This window comes from Patagioenas fasciata, chromosome 18 (assembly GCF_037038585.1).
Source record: "Patagioenas fasciata isolate bPatFas1 chromosome 18, bPatFas1.hap1, whole genome shotgun sequence".
Taxonomy (NCBI): Eukaryota; Metazoa; Chordata; class Aves; order Columbiformes; family Columbidae; genus Patagioenas; species Patagioenas fasciata.
This window is the reverse complement of record NC_092537.1, coordinates 4186504-4204962: the sequence shown is the minus strand read 5'-3', so window position 1 is coordinate 4204962 and position 18459 is coordinate 4186504. Positions and strand designations below refer to the sequence as shown.

General features: G+C 46.9%; 1 protein-coding gene across 1 annotated transcript; it reads left to right on the top strand.

Annotated features, from left to right (window-relative positions):
• Nucleotides 1-16055: 16055 nt before the first annotated feature.
• NOG (noggin) lies at nt 16056-17898 on the top strand. Its single transcript, XM_065852522.2, has one exon. The coding sequence runs from the start codon at nt 16613-16615 to the stop codon at nt 17282-17284; it is 672 nt and encodes a 223-aa protein (XP_065708594.1). The 5' UTR covers nt 16056-16612; the 3' UTR covers nt 17285-17898.
• Nucleotides 17899-18459: the final 561 nt, after the last annotated feature.

The following is an 18459-nucleotide window of genomic DNA, read 5'->3' as shown; positions in this document are numbered from 1 at the left end:
TACTTATTAGCAACCTCCTACGTTATTTTTTTACATTTGCTGCGTATCATAACCAACCGCATCACCCTGCACACCGGTCTAACACACCTTGCAACGTTACTGAGTGTTTTTCGTTGAAAGATGAATATATTTTTACCAGCTTAAGTCAGTACATCCTTACTAACTTCATTAGTTTGCTACTACATTGCCCATTGGCTCTACAGGTTTATGCATCAGCGGCGCGAAGCCCCGGGTGCCACTGCAGTGACCGAGCACCCAGTGGCCGGACAAAGCTTGGTCCCCAGTGGGCCAGGTGGCGCTGCCCAAATATCTCAGATGCTCCAGTGTGCTGAGCGGGCTTTGCGAGGTGTGGGAGGAGAGAATTACCTGAGCAACCATAAACAAGTGGGATGAAAACAAGGCTCAGGTGTTCCCCACAGCCCCTGGCCCCTGAGCTGTGATGTGATAGCAGGTCCATGTTCCAGACATGACGCTGAGCTCAGCCTGTGTGGGTCGCCTCCTCTGCATCAAACAGCGAAGGCCGCTGCCACCTCTCAGGTATGTGTTGGTTTTAGTGGTCTGAGGTGACTGGAGGGCCATGGGGGTGATGGGAGCTGTGACAAAAGCAGGTTGGGGCTTGACCCACAGAGTCACAGCTGGTCTGAGCCTCCCGAGCTCCCACCATCACCACCTGCCTTGTGCTAAAACACGCAAAAAACAGATATCTGCGCGGTGCCTTAGAAAACCTGTCCAGCTTTTCACATCAAATGAGATTGAAAAGTGCTGCTGTGAGTCACTGGGAAACACCTGATGTGCAAAAACACCCAGGCGTGGGTGTGCGCGGACGGGATGTTCCAACAGGCACGGGCAGCCCGGGTGTCACCGTGCGGATGAGGCTGGACACGCTTTGCACAGGCGCTCTTGGCAGAGTTAAACTCATAAAGATGACTCTGTTTGAGTGATTGCATCACCGCAGGTTTCTGAGTGACTCCAAACTCAAGATGCATATTTTAACCTCCCCTGCTGTTGCTGATAATTTGTTCCATATTTACCATATTACTTAGTACTTGCAAATGTTGTGGGGTTTTTTTAGAATGTAAATGTTAACTAAATAAGATAGCCATAGCCACAGCAGGCCAAGCTCATCTCTGACCCTTAATGCCACTGCAGTCCATGGGTTTAGCGTTCAGGATGAATTTAGGGATATTGACTTTCCTCCTGCTTTAATCCGTTGTACTTGAAAAGAAACAGAGCTTTCTCTTCTCCATAAGCTCAGGTGGTAACTATTCTGTGTTGAGCTTTGTGCTGGCATTGGGTCCTAAAGATTTTCAAAGGACGAGGCTACTGAAACTGTATTGCTTGTTAAAATGTAAATAGGTGATGAATATATACAGTTCTGGACTTATTCAAAGACCACAGTTCTTGTATTTGCATCTGTCAAGGTAGGATTTGGGTAAGAATGTAGGTAAAATAAAAGGTTTAATGCAACAAGCTTTTAAAACCACTCTTACTCAGCTGGAGGTTTTGTGGTAATATTTTTCCTTAAAGCAAATCAGCGAACTCCCACAACATTGGAAAAAGGGGTCAACTCAGAAGAAAATGATCTCGTTCACAGGTCTCCTACATTCTGTAGTGATTGCACCCAGTGCCCAGTATTGCGATTTTAAAATCTGTTGAATAAAATTATATATAAGGCAACATAGTTACCATTTATGAATAGAATATCCTTTCTGTGCTTGATGATAGCTTGCACTTGGAACAAGGACCAAGTAAATGAGCTCCATGCCGTTGGACCCACTAATGCGCAAGCTGATGAGAGGTCCATTGTTTTTGTGACAGATAGCTTCATTATTTCACTTTCAACATGTTCTACATTATTTGCTAAATCAGTTTACGGAAAATCAGCTCAACCAATGCTGAGAAAAAATATTTTCGTTTTGGCAATTAACTTTAAAAACAAACTGCAGATTCATGTCAGTGTCCACTGGAGCCATGAAAGCTGGAGGCAATGCAGCTGTCTGAGCATCAGCCACCTGATGATGTTCCAAGTAGGCAATAATCTAGTTTTCAGCCTTCATGTTAAAAATCCTATTTGAAGTGACAAAATGATGTCTTTCACTGGTATTTTTCTTGCTAAATGTCTATTTGTGGTTTAACCAATTATTTTAACTTGAATTCTTTGCCAAATGACCACATCCAGATCCACATTAATGCATATTAACACAAGTAGTCAATTATTTCATCCTGTTCTGGTAGTCAGACTTCAGAAAGGTTCAGAAGGATCAGCAGAGATTTAGAAGAATGATTCAGGGATTGGAAAACATACCTTAGAGCAAGATACCTCGGCAACCCCTTCTAGTTCCTTAGCCAAGAGATGACTAAGAGCTTTTAGCTCCTGTTCAATACAGCTCTTCATGGGGAGGATGTTTCGGATTGCAAAGGTGTCATAACATTGAAAAGAGAAACGCAGTGTCTGGGTGCCAGAGCAGTTTTGAGTAGAAATAGGGAATACAATTAACTTTTGAAGAAGCTTGCTGAAGATTGACTTGCCTTTTGTACTGAACTGCCTCTCGAACTCACATTTCTTATTGGATGGGGGGTGGGAATTATTTGCTTCCCAATAGCTTTTGGTAAGTAAGGAAAAGCAAAAAAATGTGACTTATGATGAACTCTAAAATGATATTATACATATTATACACATGCCATAAGATACATATACCACAGCATGTACTCCCATGAAGACACGTTGGAGGAGCTGTGCTCTCACAATTTGGCCCTATGCATGCATTGTTCGTGCACACACTTAATTTCTGTGAAAGCTGAGGGAAATTAATAACAATGAAATCATTAAAAGAAAAATCAATTCAGGTGGTCACACTTCAGCCCAATTTGGGTGCCCAAGGCTTGTTTTGGTTTATTTCTAAGGCTATGTGCAAAGTTATGAGAAAAACTGCAGAATGGATTGAACTTTGCCTCTGGAAAATGTCTCTTGTATTGGGGCATTCTTTAAATTAAAAAATATCTGTTGAATACTTTTCCATACCAGATGGTACAAGATAGCAATTCCCCTCTTTAATGTGAAATTTGTGCAAAAAGAACCAATTGTCCTCATTCACTTATAACTTCGGCATGCACATTCGGTGTCTGTGTTTTCAGCATTAATTTAGCTAGCCCTGCTAGTGTCACAGTTCATGTCTCCTATGCTTTAATTCATACGGGAATTATTTTGGTCTACATTGTTAACTAGTCTAAACAGCCTGCATGTTAGCAGCCCCTGAAATGAATAGTTTTAGATTCCATGTGATGCTTAGCAGTTTATTATTAGCTTCATATTTTGTGGGCTTTCTTAACACAAAGTCACTGCCCTTTTGTAATAAAAATCAACAGCTGTGGGGAAAACGGCGCAGTTGGGCTGTACCTGTTCCTCCGTGTCCTTTCTGCCCCTGTCCTCGTGGGCTGAGCCCTGCTGGAGAATGCAGAGAGCCTTGAGAAACAGTGCACTAATCCCCCTGTGCTGCTTAACCAGCTGCTGGAATGAGTAGCTACTCTGAGCAGCTGGGTTGTCATCAGTCAAGAGTGAGGATGGCACAGACCTCGTTGGTGCCCGCTGGCCATGGGAGCATCTCCGTCCGCTCCTGGCGCTGGGTCTGCCCCAATCCACAACCAGAGAACTTGTAATTCCTCTGAGACCTCTGCAAAGCACATTGGAAAACTATTGGCAGCCTGAGCAAGCTTGACTTAAATCTTCCAGCCTGAGCAAATGCACACCTCTGGCTCTACCCTGTACCTGTTGAGACAGAACTTCACTTTTTGAAAGGAGCGAAGGACACTGGTAGTTGAGTGGCCCCAGTAAGAGTGTTGGTTGTGGGAGACGGACACAGGTAGACCTGCCTTTTTGGGTGCGGCTTGGCGGGAGTGGAAGTTGGCAGATCTAAGCCGACAGCGATGCTTTAAAAATCCCGTCCTTGCCCTTTTTGTTCTCTCAGTCATACGTTCCCTCCAGCTGTGTGACTTTACACAGCAACACACCTTTAAGTACTTCCCTGCTGGTGTTGAGCTTTGGCTCATACTCTTTAGTTGCTTGTAAGTGGTTTGTAAATTATCTGCTGAGGCTTATTTTGCTTCTGTGTTTTCTTGAAGCATGCTTAAACTTATAAGACATTAAATCAGTACCTTTGTCTCTCTGAAAACATTCTGCTGTAATACATTACTTTTACTAGTAGCTTTTGGGTTTCACAGAAACTCATAAAAGCCCCTTGACCAGCAGATCTGCGGTCAAGGTCTGCTGGCCACCCAGGGCGCCCGCCTGCTTGCTGACCACGTGCCGCTTGTCCAGGTGCCTCCTCTCCCCTGTTTCGAGTTTATCAACTGAACTTTGTTGGCAACAGTAAACAGTTAAATAGCTAAATGCCTATTCAATGAGTGGCCTGCCAAGCTATCAATGCAAGCATATTTTTGTAAAGAAATATGTGGCTCAACTTGTGGTAGCTATTGAGAAGCTGAGCTGCAAAAACATCAACACCACAAGGACACAATATTTTTCTCCTGATTACAACACGCTCATTTATTTTGGAATTCTTATGCCAGCTGAGGACTACAGGGCAGTGACAGTAGAAGAGTTGTCCAGATGCCAAGGAAAAGAGAGAACTGTATATGTACTTCTGTCCTGGAATGGTAGAGGGTAGGGAGAAAGACTGGGTAATGCTTTGAAAGAATACATTTCCATAAACGTTTTCAAGGGAGCCCACAAATCGCTTCTACAACAGATACCTGCAATACTTTGAGAATATTTTTAAAAATCCAGCTGATTGCTAAATTCTTAGGTCTGCTTGTTCACTTTGCAGAGATCTAGAGATTGAGAACATTTTTCCTTTAAAAATTAAGATAAATGATTACCTTTCAAAACAGCTTGGAAAGCCATCACATAATAAGGTACTTGTGGTGGAAGCAATCCCTATAGTATGTGTTCCTAGGGCCTGAGCAATAGGGGCTCCAACATCTGACCAGCTGGTCAGGTAGCAAATAAAAAAAAGTATAATAAAGACTTTGTTTTGTTTTATGTGGAAAACTCACATCACCATGCCTTTCTATAGTAGATGTAGACAGATTTTTACCTCTTATTATGTGTATGAAAGCAACCACTCCAGCACTCAGCATTATTTAAAGCTTTTAGATTCCACTGGCAGTTCACAGCACTGAGTTTTTGAAAGACATTGTGTTCATGGAAATGTATGGAGCACAGGCTGGATAGTGCACAGGCTGTGCAGAATATTTTTCTGGGTCATGCCACAGCATTTGAAGATTTTCAAGCCTCCCTTTAAAAGCCTTTTTTTCTATTTTACAAGACAAAAAAACCCACAACAACACAGGTGCTGAAGCACAGGTGTGCTGAAGCAAACCAGCAGACAGTACCTTCATTTCATCTGTCACACCATCTGCTGCCTCATGGTTTCAACTTAAGCTATAAACTTTTGTGGGAGCAGGGATGTCTTTTTCTTATGCATTTGTACAATACCAAACATGATCAGTCCATGTCCAAGCTTTTAGGTCCTATGATAATATAAATAATAAATCTTTGAAAGGATGTATTTTTGTATCATCATGGACGTGCTGTCATTTTATGGCCGGAGAACTAAGACATAGATGGTCTACAGTCCAAATCATCGAGTATCCCCTAATTGTGGGCATGCTTATTCAAGCCACCTAAGAGCTGATATCTCATACCGGGACTCGTGTGATGTTCAAAGCATAGTTCCAGTTGGCTTGAATTGCAGCTGTCGTGAATGCACGCCCTGCTATGAATGGAGTCCCCACTGGGGCTCCATAGCCGGCGCGTTGTCGAGAATGAGACGTATACGTTAAGTGGCCACCTGTGAAAAGCTTTCAGTTGCTTATGTGCTACTGCACTGGGATTCTTTGGCAGAACAGAGGGAGAGGATTCATTTTTCTGTGATGATGTTCAGTTCCTGCAAGTGTTGCCTTGCAATCTTCTGCTTCATTCACTACTTAGCATCTAATTACTGTAACAAATCGGAGAGTCCTATTTCTGCAACAGCCTCTTTTCATTGCATATCCATTGTCAGGTGCACAACCAGCGGGCTCCAGAGATGAAAAACAAAGCCCGCACACTGCCTATAGAAAGAAGTACATGGGGAACAATTGGTGTTTGCTCAAGTAGTGCAAAGCCATAGCATGGAGCTAGTACAGTGGTTCAGTGATGGGAATCTGGAAGGAAGCTGTTCTGTGAGGGGTTTGTTCCAACCGGCATTCGCTGGTGCTCAGTGGCAGCGTCTCCTCTGGGGATGTGTATGTGTGTGTGTGTGTGTGTGTGTGTGCGCGAGCACACGTGCTCACGTCTGCTGCCTTCGGGTGTGCTTCTGCAGCAGGTGAACAAACGGAGCAAAGGGAATCGAGAGGCTCAGTAGCTCTTTGCTGCTGCCTTTTGGAAGGCTCTGTTGCCCATTAAAATCTGTGTGAGCTTTTTCTGTCACTTCACAGGTTTCTTGAATGAAGCCCTTTCCAACATCAGGATCTCAGCTGCAGGGTCAGGCTCTTACCTTGAAAATCTGTGCATTAAGCACCTTGTATCTTATCTAATCAATAAACACTTTACTAGTTACACGTGTCCTTCCAAGCTGAGAGATCTCACACCACTGGCGTTGAAAAGGCTGAATGATTTGCCCCGGCTAATGCTTTTGAATAAAATTGGCAGCTATGAGATGGAAATGTTCAGCTTATTTTTTATTTTTATTTTATTTGCTGTGGGTAAGATTTACCAGACAGAGGTGAAGTCTTTGACCGAGTTTTGTCCTGCTGGCACCCCTCTGAACGCCTTTACAAGCTGCAGAGGCAAAAGCGGAGTCCCAACCGGATCTCAGGTACCTCTTGCTCCCCCCGTCACAGCCGCGATACCCAGCAAGCCAGTGGAGGTTTGGGGTCGGGGTTTGGGATCCCTCGGCGGGATGAGCAGTTCCCCGCCGGCCGGGGCATCGCGGGGTCGGGGAGGCGGCTGGGAGGAGAGGAGCCCTCGGGCCGGGGGGGAGCGCAGGATGGGATGCGGCTGGCGGAGCCCTGGGGGGCGGATACGGCCCATGGGGCTGGCGGAGCCCGGGGGGCTGACACAGCCTAGAGGGTTCGTGAGGCTCGGGGGGCTGACACGGCCCGGGGGTTCGTGGGGTCCGGGGGTCTGCGGAGCCCGGGGGGGCTGTTGGTCCGGCGGGCCGGCCGGGAGGGCTGCGCTCCACGCAGGGTGCCGGCGGTCCGCGGGCCTGGGGGCAGGGCGGCTGTCTATTTTTAGTGAGGGTTTTATAGAGTGGATCCCTGCGGTCTGGCTCCACACTGAAATATTGTCCTAGTCTCAATGACATAAACACAGGGCCAGCCTGTGATCCTGGCGCCAGCTTCAGCTTAGGGAATGTGAATGAAAGTACCAGTGGGGTCCAGGCAAGAAGGAGAAGAAAAAAAATCCCGACTGTAATTACAAATAAATCCCAAACCCTCTCGCTCTCATGGCTCACTTAGTACAGCAAATAGCCTCTGATTCTCTACAAATAAGTCCCAGCTTAGTTACTGACAGATCTACCAAGAGGCAGTTAATGGAATAATGACTAAGGGAAGCTTAGCGTAATTTACAAACGGTTCCCAGTGTTGGAGGGCGATCGCCCCCGGCTCGCCCCCGCCCTGCTCCCTGGGAGCCTGGGCACACAAGGGCCCTGTTTGGCTGGGGGCGAAGGCTGTTTGCTTATTTAGGTATTTATCGAGGAGATCTAACACAGAATGGTGACAGGCAGACTCCGATAGCTGGAGCTGAATTGTCCCCCTGGAGAGAGTGATTTAGGTTTGCGTTTGCAGAACGAGGTTATACCTGCCTTCTTTTTTGATGAGAAAAGTGGGGAGATCTTAAGTGAAAGTGGCATAAAAAGCCATCCCTGCCATGAGACACTTTAAATGCAGCAGTGTTCTTTTTGCTTCTTTTTCTGTTACAAAGGCATATATATCTCTTCTTTGAATCCCTTGTCCAAGTCTGTTTCAATACCTAGTATTTAAGTGCTCAGGTTGCTTACAGAAGTTAACCTTCGTGTTTGAGGTGTGGTGAACTCTTGTGGAACTTCCACAGTGGTCAGGCAATTCTCTTTTTTGTTTGGTTTTGATCTTTTTGTAAATAAAAACTGAGTAGTGTTCCAAAGACACATTTCTATTAAGAATGGGAGTAACGGAGAAGCTGTTCCTACATGGGAACAATTGCACATGCCTGCATACACACTTGAACGTACACACGTATATATAGGGAGAGAACAAATCAAAGTAATAGTTAAAATAGATGCCATTGTGCCTGGCATCTTGTTGAACTGCTGATGTGTTTGTTATGAAAACAAGTACTTTAAAGGGTGATGTGTCTTCAGAAGATATGCTAAACAGCAAGGATATTCGGTGGAACTGTCATTATTTCAATCTTGCTTGAAATAAAATTGCCCTGAGACTCAGGTGTATGTGGGAAAGTCCAGCTGATTGTTAGTGCTGTGATGGGTTGCTGCTTCTTACTGTGCCTTCTTGGGCTCTCCAAGTATCTGTATTAAAAGGAAGGTAATAGTTGATAATATTTTTGAATGAAAAAAAGAGCCCTTAGGCTTATTGAAGGAAGTTGACTATACGTTTGCCATACATAAGTGATGCTTTGTTGTCTCGTATTCCTGTTGAGAGATGGTGGTGTTGTGGGATGTTGCTTATACCCAAGAATAGCTCTAAAAGCTTTTAACTCTATCCTGTAATTGATGTGTTGTGTAAACTGCAATAAAGGAAGGATATTAAAAAAAAAAGGGGGGTGGGGGGTGAAACAACATATTTAATGAGGATGAGTAAACACACCCAAGATGTAACTGTAGATATAAGAAAAATAAAAGCAGCTGGGGGGCTTCTGAGACATTGTTTGTCTTGAAAGTGATGAGAAGAGGCACCATCAAAAGACTTGTTTTACTACAGTCATGCTTCATTATGGGCAAGGAGAGTGTGGGGAAGGGGAGGGGTGGGGGTTCCCTACGTGACCAGGTTGCCAGAAGAGAGAACCTAACTCGTTTGCATGGCCTAATTAATCCCTGAACCCAGTCAAAGCCTGAGTCGGAGGGAGCAAATGTCAGATCTGTGTCTGGGAAGCCTAGATTCATTATTTTACTCGCCTGGGTCCCTTTGCCTTCACAGGCAGAGACTTGAAAATCCCAAGCCAAAGCAACACATCCCAAAGATTCGTACTGAACATGAGCAGGTTTGGAATCAGTCTCCTTTGTGTCTGTTTCTGTATCTGAATTAATCCCAAGCCCCCATGTGCGTGTCTGTTTCGTGATTTGTGAGAGACAGTGGAAATAATTCCGTTTTTCACTAAAGGTACAAGTTTCTTTGAAAAGTCTCCTATTGAAGACACAGCTTTTCACAGTCACTGTGAGTTCGGATTTCGTGAGGTGTTGTAGTGGCTGCAAAGATAATGACACGCACGAAAGCGGCTGATCACTGTGATCTACTTCTTTCTGAAGAGAGCAGATTCCCTGAAGGGATAAAGCGTAAGAAGCAGGGAAGAAGTGACAAATACAAAATGCTGGGGAAAGACGTGCAGTTTAACCTTTTCCTAGTCATTAAAACTCCTTCATCCTTGCAGATTTTCTAGCCAGAGCAAATTTGAAGAGTGTCCAATAAAGCAGCAGGTCCCCACTTGTGGGACCTTCCTCTGCTGCATTTATTCTTGAGGCAAAACTATACTCAGGAGTTGTTCTATATATTGGGCTAAATTCTGGTCTTTTATTACCCTGTAGCCAAAATATGTGTGAGCACAAAGTGCAGCCATTCTAGATTTGGTCTGGGGTTTCTGCGTTAGATCTATTTCTGATCTTGCTCCCCTGGCTCTTTGGTCGGGATTAGACCCTGCCTTTGGGATTTTGTGCTTCCACTAAACCCATCAGTCTCATTACGTTTTACCCCAGCATCTGAGGCAACATTTACTGAGTGCAAGGGACCTGGGGGCTCAAGGCTCAGTTGATAGAAGTCCTTTTAAAATAAGTTTAATTCTCCTTCATTCATAACCAACAGGCTACGTATGATGTAATCGGATTTATTTTTTCCTCTTCACCCCCACTGGAGCCAGGAAAATGAAGTAGTTCAGAGAAAAGGGGTTGTCATTTTTAGTCAAGCAGCCGTTCATCGCGTAGCATTAGACAATTAGCCATAAAACATTTGAAGGGCTCCATTGGTGCTAAAAGGGCAAGGAGGTCCTTTTAAATATCTGAGGTGGGAGATGTTATCTATCGGGGTTATTCAGTAGCTGGCATCAATGAATCACTCACGGGGGATTGCTGTATTTGTCACGTTGTTGAACCTCTGTCGCTCAGTTGTCTTTAGTGTTCTATAGCAAAGGAATAGTAAAAACTTGGTAGATGCTTAGCTTAATAAGCAGGGTGGCGGAAAAAAAAGGATAAATACATTCCTACCTGTCATATATGTGTACATGCAATATACGCTGCTACGGGGAGTTTGTGTGGATGAACAACATTGCCTGTGTGGAAATTCAAATCCCCGCTAGGAGCCATTACTTGTAAATATAAGTGTCATTTTTAACACGAAAAGGGCCTTGGTTTCTGTTTCATCTTTGCCAATTCTCCCACTGGCCCCTGTCTCCATAATGAATCAGTCTGCAAACTGCGAGGCAGGCGCTGATGGCTCTGGTCGCTCCTCTGGAGCGCCGAGATGGCAGCGTTCGGCAGGAAAAAGCAGGATGGTCAGGTGGGGCAGGGAAGGGGGAGGATTCGGAGCTTTGGGTGTCCCCCGTTGCAAACCTTTTGCATGAATAAACAATTAAATAAGCAGAACTTTAATTCCTCACAGTGGGGTCGCAGCCAAGAAAACTCTGTTCTGAGAGACTCAGATTTACGGCAGAAGACACTGCTGAGAGAAAAAGCAAGGAACAGTGAAGTTCCACCTCCCATGATATATAGAGCCAAGGGGAGGTATAAATACCCGTCACTTCCCGGACAAACACCCAGGATCCTGTCTCTGGCTGCCTTGCAGCAAGGCGCCCTCATAAAAGCTAAGATAAACAGTTTATCAGCAGATGAATGCACGAGCTCTGTTCTAAAGACAAAAGTCTATACCTTAGGAAAAATGCAGGAGCAAGGAGAGAGGGGGCACAGTGTTTTAAGGGCAAGAATAACACAAAATGAGAAAAATAGAGCAATTCTTTGAGGACCTTGCAAGATTTTAGCCTCTTCTTTTACAACCTTCTCTATTTTTCTTTCCTCAAGGCAGTGGGTACATCTCTTTATGTACAGCTGTACTTAAAGACTAAGAAATAACTAACTTGTTTTTATTTGAGGGGTATCCTGTTTTTTTATTCTTTCATTGCTTTAATCCATCAGTCATTTTAGTATTTACTCCATTATAAAACATTGATCCCGGAGCTTAGTTTCAAAATATATTATTTATACATCATTTATCGTGCAGATACAGGTTCTTGGCCAAATGTATATTTCTCCATCTCCATTCTGTTGGGATTTCAAGGTAGAACTTTGCTCTCTCAGAAAAATGTTTACCCTCCAAAGTATGTGATTCATAACTGTTATTTCAGAGCAGCTGATCACCTGCTAACACTGTGTAGCCCATCAAGGCAATCCTTATTCTGTGCCCCTTTCTGTGCGTCAGCAAAGGGGCAGGGAAGTGGATGAGGTACCTTGGGACACAGCACCACATTTGAAAGGTCCAGCAAGATCTCCCTGAATCTTCGCAGACTAAAGAACTTATATTGAAAACAGTAGAACAGTGATTTTCTACCTGTGCATGGATTCCTGGGTGAGGTCATAGGTGACCTTGGATAGATAATGATGTAGATTGTCGTATGGCACGTATGAACTATGTAAAATGTCCGAAAGCTGTGCATCTCCTTTAGAGACTCCTAGGGATTCACAGTTTTTTAAAAAGGTAGAAAATTAATCCACAAGGAGTTCCTTACAAAATGCATAGGGGTGTGACCAAGAATGAGGGAGCTGGGCTAGCACTGCACTAGGACCTAAGACTAAAATTCAAGTGATTTTAATTCACCTGCTCTGTTAATCACAGGTTTCCTCTGTAATTTTAGTAAAACACTGGACTCTTCCCTCTGCACTGATGTAGATTTACTAGTAGCCTCTAATCAAACTGTCCAGCATCTGTGTGAAAGAAGCAAGGATTAGCATTCCTGCTCTACAAATAAGGAAAGCACAAAGCTATGAAATTCACTGCCCAAAGCCACATGATAAATTTGCATGAGACCTGGGCAGAGGACTCATTTGGTTGTGTTGTTGGTTTTCCTTTCTTTAACAAGCAATCATTGTTTTATGCCAATGGATTTTTAAAAATAAGAAGTGAAAGGCAATGAGATCGTGATTTAAATAATATTGTGTAAGGGAAGCAAGAATAGTTGTAGGAAAGCCTCCCCTCCTAAGGAAGGCACAGCTTTTCTGAGGACACCTGGTGTAGTTCTTCCTCCTCCCAGTTTTGTAGCTGTTTATTATTTTCCATGCTGTTCCATCATGTTTTAGAGCGGTGCATGCGTCGAGCTGGAGACCTTTGCCCATAGACCAGACCAATTCAACACCATGCGCTGAATTCAGTGTGATGCCCCTGAGCACTGGGCTGGGCGAAGTAGGTCAGCCCATTTTCTCTGAGTAGATTCAATAGGAAACATATCTATTCTGAATTCTTTGTGTGCATCCTCGCTGTTGTGGACTGAAATCGGATCCCTACAGAATGTGTTTTCGGAGCTGTGCCTCCAGCGTCATGAGCAGCGGGCATACCTCTTCTCTCCTCATCAGAGCTGAGACCCTGCAGAAGCGACATCTCACTCTTGCCTGTGTTGGCTTCCTGTGTGCCTTGAAGGTTGTGTTTGTCTACTGAAAAAATCCCTCATTTTTACCACTGACAGCACTCCAGAACCAATAAAGCTGAAGTGCAGGGTGTTGTTTTCTCCTCTGTTTCATGCACCGTTGCCAGCAGAGTGACCAGTTGAGGCCTCTGAGCTGCTGGCCTCGCTCCTCATCCCAGGACAGGCTGGCAACACACCCAGAGCCTGGATCAGGCCCTTCACCTCCAGGTTTCAATTACTGCTGTTTTCAGCAAACCCTGAAATAAACTAGTTTGATGGGAATCCAAATCTCTTTTGCCTCTGACCCAGAGCCTTCTGGCAGAGCTGTTACTGGCAGCTCTTCCCCAGTTCTGCCATCAGCCATTCCACCAAGAAATTCTTGGGCCCCAAGTGACTTCTGTCACTTCTGCATCCCTCCAGCTCTCACAGCCTTGCCAGGAGCCCGGTGCACCCCAGGCTGACACCTGTGCTTGAGGAGTTGCCAAACCCCAGCCTGCTCTGCTCGGGACCAGTCTCTGGACCATAAAGAAGCAGCCCATGTGGAGCAGCTCTGTTCCAGGAAACATTTCCTCCAACAGAAACTCAGTGCAGGAGAGAAAGGTCTTTGAGTGCTTCCTTAGCATCACAGTTTTGAAGGTAGAATCTTAAATACACACCTGGCATGAGATAGAGAGGACATAGGCTTTATTTTCAGACTTAAGAGACTGGTACTTAAAGAATCATTTTCAACTACCAACTGAGTAAACCCAAATTTATTATTACAGAAGAAACCCAAGACATTAGGTGTAACTTCTGAATTTTTGCTTTCTCTTTGAAACACTATTACTTTAACCTAATATTGTTATTTGTGCCTTTGTGTTTAAACAAGGTGGTTTAAAAGCAAATGCAAAAATATTTGCAGTGACTTAGAGGTGACTTATTGACTGGAGCTAGAAAGATAGTGAGGAAAGAGAGAGAAAGAGACAGGCAGGCACCAAAAAAAACCACCCATCAACACCTTGCTAGGGTTCATCAGCCACACTTGCAACTGCTCCCTCCTGAAGCCAGTCACATCAATCCTCCTCAGAACCAGCGGACGAGCTTTGAGTGCAGACTTCTGCTCCCATGTGCCAAGAGGCATTTTGTCCTGTAGGATGGGCAAAAAATGGTATGTGGGGGAATAAAGGAGGAATGAACAGACCCTCCCCAGCTCAGCAACAGAGGAGCAGCTTCTACAGGCTAAAACCCAGCAGGCAGGAGTGGAACCATGGCATAACAGGCCAAGACTTCGCTGAGGACCTGAGCCAGCAGCAACTTCTGCCTGAGCTCACTTGCTGATTCTGTGCAGACTTTAGCACCTCTGTGTCCTACTCATACTCAGTTCAACAGTAAAGTCGCATCCAGTTAAGTCCCGAATTCAGCAGAGTGTCTGTCTTCAGCTTCTGAGAAGTTTCTACTCTATGAATTTTGGGAAAAATTATTTTGAAAGATAGGAAGGGTGGCTTCTCTCTTATTTCCAGGAACAGCTTGTAAGCCAAGTTTAGGCAATGACAGGTTATCAGGTTCTAGATGAAGGTGGAGCTCTGAACTTCCAGGTGAAAAAATGTCTAATAAAGCTCCAGCAGATCCTTGACTGACACTGCAGTAGCATCACTGTGAGGCTCCTTTAACAGTGTACGGCTATGGTCAGTTTTCCATCTTTCATGTCATTTATTTCAGTTATGTACTATTTATAAAATGCCCTACGTGCTCAGGAATAAAGCAAAATAAGAGTTGTTTTGACTTAGGAAGTGAAAATAGTTGAAAACATACAGTTAATTAAAAAAAAAAAAAAAAAAAAACACAACACACAAAACACTCAACCTGAGTAATACGATCTATGTATGACTTTCATAATGAACCTAAATTTGAAGGTTAACATTTAAACAAATGCATAAATAATTCAGGTGAAATGGCTAAGCTTCAATCCCATTAAACTTTGGCTCCTAAGTGCCTAAATAGCCTCCAGGAATGGGATTCAAGCGCTTCAGGAAATTTTACTCAAACCTTAATAGACTGTTCGCCTCCTCTTACAGCACGCTGCCTGCCGCGCCTGGCCACTGCTCTTTGTGAGACAGTCATTCTGCAATGGAATTAGCATTTAGTATCAATCTTTAAAAGTGTTCTATGTGTTCGCTGTTCAGGTAGGCTTTCCCTCCTTTCTGTATGGATTGGGGGCACGACTGGAAATGGTGTTTCTCATGGAGAAGTCTGAGAGCTCCCTACCAGAACGCCAAGTGCGTGCTCAGAGGAGCGCGGCGGCTCCCAGCCCGCCGGGGCAGCCTGCAGAGGGAGCGGAGCCTCCGGGCTGCTCCCGGCGGATCTCCCGCTCCGTACGGAGGGTCTCGCTCGGCGGTAGCCCCGGAGGTCTGAACGGTGTCCGCGGGAGCCACCCCCTCCCACCGGCAGGTTTTGCACGCCGTTGTTTCTGCTGGCGCTCGTCGCCACAGCCCGGGAAGCTTATTCCAGGGCTTCTCCGATTCACCTAAAACCGCGACAGACGCGCTGGCTTCCCACCGCCTCTCGCTCTCCCCGTGCCCACCGCCCGCCCACGGGCAGCCCCCGGTTCTGTTCCGGCCCGGCCGGCGCGGCGCCGCCAGCAGAGGGCTCGCTCCGCCCGGGAAGGCGGCGGCCGCACGGCGCCGGGGCCGCGGCTGGGAGCGGGCAGAGATGTCTGCAGCGGCCCCGCCGCCGGGCAGCGCATCGCGGGCCCATGTGCCGAGCCGGGCAGGCAGCCCCCAGCGGCCGGGGAGCGCCGGCCGGGGCAGGAGGGCGCAGGCAGCGGCGGCAGAGCCAGCGCGGAACCCTGCGCACCGCGGGCGGCCGGGCCGCGCTCCTGCGCCGGGAGAGCGGGAGAGGCCGCGTTCCGCCGCGGAGCGGGCTGCGCCCATGGGGTGACCGGCGCTGCGGGGCGAGGCCGAGCGAGGAGCAGTCGCCGGCGGCCGGAGGAGCGTTCCCCGAGGCGGGCGGAGCGGAGCGGCTGCCCCGGCCAGAGCAGCATCTCCCGAGGCGCGGCGGGCTCCCGTGAGCGGCGGCGTGCGGAAGGCGGGGGGAGGCAGCGGAGGCTCCCGCCTCAGCCTTCCCCAGCAGAGGGTGTCTGCGGGGTGGTTCGGGGGAGCCGCGCTCGCCTGGACTTTTGTGGGAGTGGGGGTTGTGTTGTGTGTGTGGGTTTTTTTTTTAAGGGGGGTGGGGTGGGTTAGAAGAGAGTCTGTGGTTTCCATGGAGATGAAGCTGAAAGTGCAGGAAATTTAAAGGCTTTGGGTCCTTGCAAAGCAGACAAACTGGTGCCAACGTGCGTGGCTGCTGTTGCTGCTGAGGAGGCTGCTTTGCAAACGGCGGAGAGGAGCGGGGAGGAAGAATCGGCAGCAACTTCTTCCATACGCACGGGCAGACAACGAGGAGCAGCAGCAGCAAGCAGAATTTGCAACAAAAAGAGGCATCTCCCTTTCCTGGGGAGGGTGAAAAGAAGCAGCAGCAGCAACAGAATTTTGGAGCGGCTCCACCAGGAGAAATTTTATAGAGAAGCCTGCAAGAGAGAGTGATTGCAGGGGGTTTGTTCTCCGGGCTTATTAGGGGGCTGTCTTTGCTGGTGGTGCGGGGAGTGGAGGTGATCCCCCTTAAATACAAGCTATTCTGGATATCCCCGTACAAGTTTTCTGATGTATTTGCTTGCACCTTCTTCCCCTGCTGTTTGGTGAACCCAGCCCCCCACTTCCCCCCCCCACCGGTCTCCCAAGGATGGATCATTCCCAGTGCCTTGTGACTATATACGCCTTGGTGGTTCTGCTGGGTCTCCGGCTAGAGCAAGGCGCCTGCCAGCACTATCTGCACATCCGACCGGCTCCCAGCGACAACCTGCCCTTGGTGGATCTAATCGAGCACCCGGACCCTATCTTTGACCCCAAGGAGAAGGATCTTAACGAGACCTTGCTAAGGAACCTCATGGGCGGACACTTCGACCCTAACTTTATGGCTGTTTCCTTGCCCGAGGACCGGCTCGGCGTGGACGATCTAGCCGAGCTGGACTTGCTGCTCAGGCAGAGACCCTCGGGAGCGATGCCCAGCGAAATCAAAGGGCTGGAGTTTTACGACGGGCTGCAGCCGGGCAAGAAGCACAGGCTGAGCAAGAAGCTGCGCAGGAAGCTGCAGATGTGGCTCTGGTCCCAGACCTTCTGCCCGGTCCTATACACGTGGAACGATCTCGGCAGCCGCTTTTGGCCCCGGTATGTGAAAGTGGGCAGCTGCTACAGTAAAAGGTCTTGTTCAGTCCCAGAAGGCATGGTTTGCAAACCTGCCAAGTCCGTGCATTTAACGATCCTGAGGTGGAGGTGCCAGCGCCGGGGGGGGCAGAGGTGCACATGGATACCCATCCAGTACCCCATCATCGCGGAGTGCAAGTGCTCCTGCTAGGGCTCGCACTGACCTCCTCGCCCCTTCTCCAGCGGACTCACGGGGACCTTTGCTGCAACAGAAATGAGAGACATTTGCTTTCTGGTTAACGTTGTAATGCACTGTAACGTGTAGGAGAATGTATATTGTGTGTATATATGGCACCGGTTTAATATACTATTAAAAGGTCAGTATTATACGTGAAATAATCAGCGTCTACTGTATTTTTAAGACTATTACCCTGATCGTTGCTAATGTATCTTTTTTTTTTTGTATTTATATTCCAGAGAGAAGTTGCTTCGCTTTGGCGAAGTAGTTTTTTTGTTGTTTCTGTTTGTTTTTGTTTTTTAATAAAAGGATTAAAAAATACAAACCAAACTTTTTGATAAGAAAGCGTTTTAAAGCTATTTTCCATTATTCGGAAAGCGTGTGTGTGTTGTTTTTTTCTTTTTTCCTTATGGACTTTAGATTTAAAATTAAAAAAAGAATAAACGCCTAGAGCACAATGTTATTGTAAATAGAGAGAACAGTTTGAATGACTTAATCCTATGTAAATGAAGAGTATCTGCTATTTATTCTTTATATCCTTGTAGTAAAAGTGCAGTGCAGAATTAAAGTCAACCACTAAAACACGAGCCGTTTGGATTCTGTTTGCTTTTTGGTTTGGCCGCCTTCGGGGGGGCTTTCTTCTCTCTCCTCCTCGTTCTCCACGCTCAGCAGGACGTTTCGTGGTGCCAGGGGGAGGTGGGCACCTGCTCACCGCTCTGTTAGATGGGAAGCTTTGGTACCTACACCGCAGGAGCGCCCCGGGAACGCGGCCCCGCAGGCGGGGCGGGCGCGGAGCGGCTGCCGGGGGGGTCCCGGCCCCGCGTTGTCCCCAAGCGCAACCGGAACGCGCTCGGTGGCAGCTGGGTGGAGATTTTTTTTTTGTAACCGCTTGACATTTCATTTACAACGGGACACGTGTCTTTCACACCTACCATTGTGGTGGGACACTGCTGAAACTTGACCCTTGGGCTTTGGGGGTTTTCAGCGCAGACACGTTATTAGCCTGATCCTATGACAGCCTCGCACACCCTCCCTGCCCGCCACAGTCGCTCCTCGCAGCCCGGTTAACTCTTTGGGCTCCCGCCAGCCGCGGGCGATCTCCCCGCTGACGCGTTGCCCCCTCCAGCCGCCTTTCCCCGGGAGCCCCG